Source organism: Girardinichthys multiradiatus, chromosome 4, assembly GCF_021462225.1.
Source record: "Girardinichthys multiradiatus isolate DD_20200921_A chromosome 4, DD_fGirMul_XY1, whole genome shotgun sequence".
In the NCBI taxonomy this organism is placed as follows: Eukaryota; Metazoa; Chordata; class Actinopteri; order Cyprinodontiformes; family Goodeidae; genus Girardinichthys; species Girardinichthys multiradiatus.
In genome coordinates, this window is record NC_061797.1 from 42559549 (window position 1) to 42568588 (window position 9040).

At 40.2% G+C, this 9040-nt stretch overlaps 1 protein-coding gene across 1 annotated transcript; it reads right to left on the reverse strand.

The window, feature by feature from the left end:
* Nucleotides 1-1182: 1182 nt before the first annotated feature.
* On the reverse strand, nt 1183-8621 carry socs4 (suppressor of cytokine signaling 4). Its single transcript, XM_047363755.1, has 2 exons — nt 8488-8621; nt 1183-5345 (listed from the first exon to the last, which is right to left on the reverse strand). Exon 2 carries the CDS (start codon nt 5323-5325, stop codon nt 4108-4110), a length of 1218 nt encoding a protein of 405 aa, XP_047219711.1. The 5' UTR covers nt 5326-5345; nt 8488-8621; the 3' UTR covers nt 1183-4107.
* Nucleotides 8622-9040: the final 419 nt, after the last annotated feature.

Consider the following 9040-nt stretch of genomic DNA (forward strand, 5'->3'; position numbering starts at 1 on the left):
ATGTAGTTCAGGAAAATCAGTACACCAGGCTCCTCAGTGTCTGAACATGTTGGCACTTAAAGGAATCCAAGGAAAGAAGGTCTTCTTCTTTTCATGATCTGCTGCATATATTTCTGAAGGCTCAGACAACAGAAGGTTCTCCATTTCTTTGCTATAAGCTCTTGCAAGGAAGATCATTTCTACCTGTACCAATAACCCAATGGAGCTTCGGCACAGCTTCACTGGTAATATATCTGTTTTAAAATGCTCAACATTCTTTATTAAATGGTGAATGAACTGAGAAGGGCTCTCTTTCTTTGAGGACCAACAGATGTTTCTGTTTAAAGATCTACAGACTTCAACGCAAGGATTCATTTCAGACAGTGTATATTAATTAATAAACGTTTTACTGTCATTAATTGTTTTGATTTCTTTATTTATAGGACAGTAGACACAGTCAGACCCTAATAAGGAGGAACATGTTAAGACTGGATAAATAGTAGAGGGAAAAGTTATTTTTAAATATTTTTGATTGAATGGATTGTGGTGCTGCGATTGTTTAGGTAAAGACCAGACAAATTCAGTGCTGCTAGGACAATGACTGCTTCTGTTATCAACTTGAGAGATGCAGAATGCAAACACTTCTATGAGCATAAGGGATTTTCTCAAGTCAGAGTGGATTTTCAAAACAATTTGCTTCATTTTCTGAAAAGAAACTGAGCACTAACCAGTCTGATCAGTAATGGTAAGTTGGGTTTGTAAATTACTAAAATGGTTTCCAACCTATCATGGATAAGTTTAAATATCACCAACTATTACTGAGAAATGGTGGAAATAGAGCACTCTCTTGAACAAAAAAGTACAAAATGAAAATAAAATATCAGTGTCTTCATATCAAAGTGACTATCTTTTTTTTCCAAAGGTTATTTTTCCACCCTACTTGTTAGTGAAATGGTGAATGACTAATGCACTGACTGAAAAATCTAAATCCCATTAAAAAGCATATCTTTCATGCCCTTATCTTTCAATTTGCTCTGGCATTTAGAGGCATCCTTTGCAGAGGAGTGGGATGAATTTAGTTTTTTTTTTTTTTTTTTTTGTGCAGAGTGGTAACATTTTCCATATCATTAGCTTGTCTGAAGATGACGCAGCTGCATCAGAAACAGAAACAGGGGTGGGTGAGCATGATTTTTGCTGCAGCATCTAAAATGATAAATGATAGAAACCTGAAAAACAATAACAGCACAGAGATGGTGGAAATGACATTTATTGGTTTGTTTTTTGTCAGTGAGGTGAAAGCAATATGTGTCAAAGAAGGCTGCCACTGGGCTGCCATTGCAGTTAAAATCCTTTTGTCTTGTCCTGCTGTGAACTGTGGCAGATTCTACTATGTGTAAACTGCTGCTGCAGATTACCTTTCAGGGCATGGTGCTACAATGCACAAACAGAACTGTGGAGCAACAGTTTCCTCTACAGTCTGATTGTTGCAGAAGGTTTTAGTGCCATCTTGTGGCCAAAGACCTGAATGACACTTGATTTCATGTCTAAGTTCTTCCTAAATAAATGACATTTTCTGTCATGAATCAGATTACTTGCAAATCAACAGCTTTTATATTTTTGTGCGACATTTAAATGCCAAAGGGATCTCTAGCTTACTGAGCTAGCGATTGGATGTTGTCGCACCATTTTTCTGACAATCTACTTAGGACTACATGAGTGAGGGTGAAGGAACGATGCCATTTTCTGTACGATTAGAAGAAAATCTGCTTAAACCGCATGCTTCAAAACTGTAGGTTTTGGCTCAACTGATCATCAGGGTACTTTGGGCATCAAGGTCTTAAAACCCTGCCATCGTCAACACCTAGAAAACAACCTATCTATGTGAAACCTTTTGTAATGACCACAACTCGTCCCTTTTATGGAAATCATAAAGTACAAATTCAGTCACTGCTGCCTGTGTGAGATACTTAAATGGATGTGGTTTGAAAATTTAAACAAAAATAACTAACAATTTGACAATACCTAGAGCCAGATATAGTTGAAGCAGTAGGGTGTGAAGAAAGGTGCAATTTGAAGAAGGCATGTGAGATTTTGAGGGAAAAGCTACAAAATTTCAAGTCAGGCACATTTTGCTTTACAAAAGGATTCACACTTCCTAAACCTTTTCAAATTTTTTCACATTACAACCAAACACAAAGCAGCAACCAACTGTGAAGTGGTAGAAAAAGGATACATGGTTTTCAGCATTTTTTACAGATAAAAATCTGAACTTTTTGCTTTTAATTATATCTTCAAATCTTTTGGGGTATGTATCTACCAGCTTTGTCCATCTAGAGAATGAAAATGTTGACCATTCTTCTCTGCAAAAAGGCTGAAGCTACGTTAGATTAGATGCAAACACCAAATGGCAAATTTATACATTCTTAAAAGAAAAGTGTTAGGTACAACACAAAGTATATTTCTTTCATTAGCCATATGTTTTGGCTTTATTTTAGTATCATGGTAAAGAGGGCCATGAACATCCAGTCACATTTTACACAAAAACTTGGGCACACCCATTCATTAAACAAGGCTAAAAACAGCTACGGTTCTGCAAAAACGTTCCTATTTATGTTGCTGAGAATAGAGTAGAAATATTTTCTAGGCCAAAAAAATGTAAAACATTCCACTCAAATAGATGTGGACCTTTTTTTATTAAGGCAAATGTCTGAGACCATTTTTTGTTTCTGTTTGAATAATTTATTTATTTTGTTTCATTAAAATATTGCATGCTTAATTTATTGCTGTGAATGTAAAAAGAAAATAATTCACAATAAAATTGTTTTGCATTTTAACTAAAAAAAGAACAAAACTACAGCTAATGAGTACTTTCAACTTGGCGATTTTGGCCCATGGGGTACCACTGATCTAAACCATAGGTGGCCTACTTCAGTCCTTAAGAGCTTGGGTCCTTCATGTTTTGTATGTGGCCCGGCTCCAACACAGCTGAATTAATAGTTGAATTACCTCCTATGTTTTGGACAGGCCAGGTAATGAGGAGCTAACACCAAAAAGCAGTCACCAGTTCCTGAGGACTGGAGTTGGCCACCTCTGATCTCTATCGTAGCTCTTGCTGGATGTTTAATGCCGATGTCGTGTTTGAAGGTGAATCTCCGCCCTAGTTGTAAGTCTTTTTCAGCTTATAACAAGATTTTATACCAGGATTGTCTTGTATTTAGGTCCATTCCACAAGTTTCCCAGTCCCTACTGAAACGCTTTCCCCACTGAATGATGCTGCCACCACCATGTTCACCATGGTGATGGACTGTTCAGTGTCAGTTTTCTCACACATATTGTTTTGTATGTAGGCCAGAGACCTCAACTTTTATATCACCTAACCAGAGCCTCATCCACATGTTAGCTGTTTGCCCTACATGGCTTGTGGCAAACCTGTAAAAAGACTTTGTTTGGTGTCCTTTAAACCTTGGCTTTCTGCTTGGCACTCTTACATAAATTCCAGATTTGTGAAGTCTCTTCATGGCTGCTTCTCTGATTGATGCTCTTCTTGTTCGTCTCTCGACTTCGGTGGACAGCCATGTCTTGGTCAGTCTGCAGTTGTGCCATTTGTTTTGGTCCACTATTGTTTTCTAACAAACCTCTGACGTCTTCACAGTACAGCTGTTTTATTGTTTACCTTCATATTTATTGGGAGGTGTAGGAGCAGAGGGAGCTGAACACAAATTCAAGCCACACTTTTCAGGTTTTGTTCATAGAAGAAATGTTGAAAACCATGTATAACATGTCTTCCAATTTATAATATACACTATTTTGTGTTGATCTATGACATAAAAAAATATTTTGAAGTTAGTGGTTGTAAGTTGACAAAATGTGAAAAAGTTAATGAGTTATGAATACTTTTGCAATGAGCTTAAGTCTATTAAAGTGGCTATTTGGTGCTTTTATTTACAAAATCAAAGATAATGTAGCATATTAAGTTCAGCTGTACAGAAGCTTCTTCATTTAACAAATCTTTTTAGAACCACATTCAGTTTAAAATGATGATAAAAGAGGTCCAAAATGTCCTACAGAATAGACTGATAGTTCCTTATTCTCTATTTGGTGGCTTAAAAACATCTCTTTAAGAAAATGTCAGTGTAGATCCTGCATTTTGGCTGCTGTGGTTGCTGCACAGGCCCCATCACACTTAATGTGGTACTGTCTGAGGTACTCCCTGAGTTGAGGCGGCAGCGGCAGGCTCTCTATACCCTGGTAGGTGGTGCAGCTGCAGATCACCGCCCTGCACAGGTGCTGCAAAGGAAAAGGGAAGGTCCTAGGCAGTGGTCTGGAGAGCAGGGGCTCAAAGAAGAGGCAGGTGGCTGGGTCGCTGTAGTGCCTTAGCAGGCCCGTCACACTAGGATCCCGGTACATGCATGGGTCACGGACGTCGAAGCTGAAACGCTTGCCATTCTGCTCGATACGTGCATGCAGGGAGCGGCTGTAGCGACGGAAGCTGACCGAGAAGAGGAACTCGTCCTGGGCTGAATCCCGGAGCAGAAACGTCCCCTCGGGCTGGCCCTCCAGAAGCTCCTCGGCTTCGAAGCGGTTCAACACACCCCAGTAGCATGGGTTGTTGTTGATCTGGAGGAGATCAGGGACCAGTATGTAGTCAGTGTTGTTACAGGCCCCATCTGCACCCCCATGATGACAGGAAGGGTCCCAATCCTCCAGAGTGGCACTTCCAGGCACCGGGGAGCAGCAGATGTCCTCCCAAGAAAGAGTCATTTGTGGTGGGGAGGTTGAGGATGATAAGCTGGAAGTCTTTAGAGGAGTCTCCATGTCTTTCACGGAACTTGGATGAGCTACCTGATTTTTAATAAGATGCCAACATTTGGCCAGTTCAGACTTGGGAGAGAATGGACATTTGTCCTGCATGAGTTCTGAAACGTGGATCTTTCTTTTGGACCAGAAGAGCACCGAAAATGGGCGTGAGGAGCCAGGCGGGTGGTGGTAATGGTGATGATGGTGATGGTGGGAGCGCAAAGGAAAACACTGACCCACAGCATCCTGAAACTTCTGCCGTAGAGACCTCCGGGACAGGGCCTTCTTGCACACCCCATCAATGTCTCCAACCGTCAGTGCATCCCCGAGAGCGCTGCAGCTGCACTTCCTCTCTCTGCGCCGCCTTGAACAGGATGTAGAGCGCACACCCAGCTCCTCCGAACCGTCTGCCTCCAGTCCACTGGGACTTGATCCATTTCGAGAGCTCCGGGAGCGCTTCTTCCCCCGCCAGGTGTAACTGTCTGCGCTCCAGCTGCGGAGGCCAGATTTGGGACGAGTGTCTGCTCCCCGTGGCTTCTTCTCTGACATGGCTGTTTTCTCTTCTTGTCCTGTAAAACATCAAAAAATACATTACCAGCTCACGGCTATCAGCATTTCCTATAACATAAGTGTGGTTTTGCTTGTTTAAGTTCATCATAGGGTCTGGTAACCTTAAATCAGCAATCCACGTCTCCCAGTATAAATGTGACATGACACAGGCCAGTTTCTCTTAGCCACTCTTCAAAATAGGAAAGGCAGGAAAACATGCCATTGAAGTCAAGTAAATGTCAGCTGAGCTTCATAAATGAGAAAAAGGTCTACAAAAATGGCTACTCTCAAATCTACCCCGTGACCAACTTTAGATGGTACTTACTTTGAGCTTTCACACCAGAATGTAGCCCTTTTTGTGAAGGTGAGAAGGAGCGGAAATTACGTCTGTTAGGAAGAAGGAAAAACAAAGCGGTTGCAAAGTTTTCCCACCTGTTCTTGTTTTTTTTTTTTTTTTTGGCTGGAAGTACAGTTGAATAAAGTGAGATTGATCACCCTTTGTCTCTTTATTGTCGACTTCCAAAGTATCTTCATGCTAACTAAATATTTTAGAATAGGAGAGATTTCTCTGCACTACCATCACAGACATAAATGCAGTTTGCTAAATTTTACGGGAAACAAAAACAAGCAAGTGGGTCTGCTGTAAAACATGGGATAAATATGAGAAAAAGCACCTCATGCCCACTGATACGTTTGGTGGAGAATCTGTGATGTTGTGGGCCTGTTTCTCTCTGTGAGGTCCTGGGGCCTTGATATTTTTTAACTCCTGGGTATTTTAAATAAAAATCTATGAGTCTACTGGGTCTTTTAGCATGATAATTGTGGCTAAATCAACAAAGAAATGGTTGAACAGACCCAAAATGTGTCTAGTCTAGATTGTGTAAAGGAAATTTTGTCATGGGCAGGTAACCTCTTAGAAGAAAACATAGATGGAAATACAAAGCCAGGAACTTGATTTTTGGATCGGAACAACCCTTTATTCAAATTATATGCCCGATTAAATTATCTGTTGCCTTAAAACTAACACAATCCTGCCCCTTTGAGGGCATCTGTTTGTGCCTTATTTTACATCATGCACTTTTCAAATTGTAATACAGTTTATAGTAGAGTGTTCAGCCTGTACCAGCTGGCACTAGGACAAAACAATGGAAATCAGCCTCCAGTTGCAATCTGTGTTTAAGATGTTTATCAATACACTGTTTAAAGCTAATGAAATGAAATATAAATAAATAAGTCCGCATGACCTTTAAGGCAAACAACTCAGTCTGAAACTGTTTTCCTGCCACCCTGACTTGATTTACGGTAATACATAATAATGTTGATCCCCTTGTAGCACTTCAAGTTTCTTTGGGCATTCCATCTTTACTTCTCTCATACTTTGTCTCCTGAACCCCTTTTGGGTCATCTTCTTAGAATCATTTACATATTCCAGGCATTTACGTCTTTACGTTAGCATACATTTGCAATGTGTTGACTTTTAAAGAGCGTCAGCGGTACCGCCAGAAATCATTTTAGCAGCACAACACCTGGGGCTGGTAAAGAAAAATCACAGAGCACAGAACTGCTTGGGAAACTTGTTGGTAGTCCAGCCTTATTTGTCTATTCCTTTGTGACATTCGCATCTAACACACACAGGTCTTGGAATATATTTTTTATAATGTAAACAATGAAAATTGGTGCAACAGCTATGTAGAGTTTAAGGGAAAATGCAGGTAGCTCAAATCTGGTCATGAAATAACTGAATGTGAACTTTGTAGTTTGAGGTCATGGGTCTCAGTTGGCAAAAGATGGTCTGCTCTCTCCAATTCAAAGGTGAGACTTTGCCTCAAGCAGAGCAGTTCAAGGCTCAATATGGTTGAAAGGTGTTTAGTGTTGATTAAAAGGACAAATAGTTCTTACTTTGTTTGTTTAACCGGCTCAGTTCTGGTTGAGGTGCGAACACATCCTCAATTTCTGCTACCTGTGTGACCCCTTTTCTTTTCCAATGGTTATAATCAGTCTGACAGAGAGAGGTACCCCCAATCCTTGTAGTTTTTAGTATAAAAGTGGTCACCAGTCAGCTCTACATGGATAAACTTTATCAGTTTATTATTTTAATTAGTACCCCTACACATGGCCCATTCTAAAATGGCCAAACTCTAAAACTCAGTGGTTTATTCTAACCTAAGCTGCAGAATCAGAGAATCACTTAAACACAACCTGTATGACAACATGAAGTAGGCTAAAATATCTGAAAAGCAAAACATCATGTGCCAATCTAAGGAGGTTCTGGAGCAGATTAGAAACCAAGTCATTGACATCTATTAGTCTTTACAGGTTTACAAAGCCATTTCTAAAGCTTCAGGACTCCAGGGAACCACGGTGAGAGACTTTATCTACAGACGGAGAAGACATGGAACAGTGGGAACTTAAGCGTGCTCAGAGAACACATCGAATACTCATCCAGGAGGTCACAGATGAGCTCAAAACAACATCTTAAGCTCTGCAGGCCTCACCCACCCAATTGTAACCCAAAGTTACAATTCATGATGAAACAATATGAAAGAAAAATGGCCTCCAAGAGAGAGCTCCAAGGTCAGAACCACTGCTGACCAAAAAGATCGCAAAATGTAAAACAAAAAAAATGAAACCATGAAGGACATTGTCCATCCATCAGTTTGGGACCTTAAACTGAAGCACATTTGGGTTGTGCAGCAGGACAATGATCCAAAGCACACCATCAAGTCCACCTCTGGATCTCTAAAAATATAACAAAATTTTGGAGTGGCTGATATTTAAATTTTGGAGTGGCCATATTAAAAAAATTCAGCAAACAACAGAAAAGGTTGACTACCATTCATCTTCCACTTATGGCAGAAACATGATTGCATCAAAGGTGCAGCTAAGTTTACTGGGCGATTACATATCCCCATAGGGTCATGTTGGTTTCAATATTTGTTCTCCTACTAAATCAAATCATCATTTGAAACCTGCATTTTGTTTATTTACTCTGGTTATCTTGGTTTGATATTAACTTATCAAGTTCCTAGCAAGACAGAAGTTGTTTAAACTTATTTTAGACTTATTAAATTATTCATAATAAAATTGCTCATATCAAAGGGAGGTTTAGATCCCAACTACCTGAAGCCTTTTTTTAAATATTATTTTAAGAAGTTATCTTACCTCCTAAAAAGTATCAGAAGCAGGGCTCCACATCCATGGTATCACCAGCTGTTCATGGCAAGCAGCCCTCAGCCTTTCTGTCCTCTAACAGACGGCAAACTGCTCTGCTTCCTATATAATTATAATGCCAAGTCCCCAGAGAGAGCAGCAGTTTCCTCTCCAGCAGTCTGAATGAATGGAGTCAAGGTGGAGTGAGGTCGAATGGGTAGAGAGGGATGGGTGGGTGGGGGTGGGGTGTGAGGAGGGAGGAGTGGTGTCAGGTTAATGGGAGTGAAGCATCCTCCACTTAGCCTCACATCAACTTTTACACATTAATTGACAAAAAATGAAAATTATGATAAAAGACTAGCAGGGATGGCATAAAGTGCTTATTTTCTTGCACAAAGTGAATTATTTCTGCTTGTTTGAGTCTTTTCAACTTCATTAGAGCTAAAAACATCAAAGAGCATTTCTTGAGGAGCTTTAAATCTGTTTAAGCGTGTCTGTGGAGGATGCTTTGCAGCAAAACAGATTGATTTTGAAGATTAACCACGTTTTCTTGCAGTGGATTGAC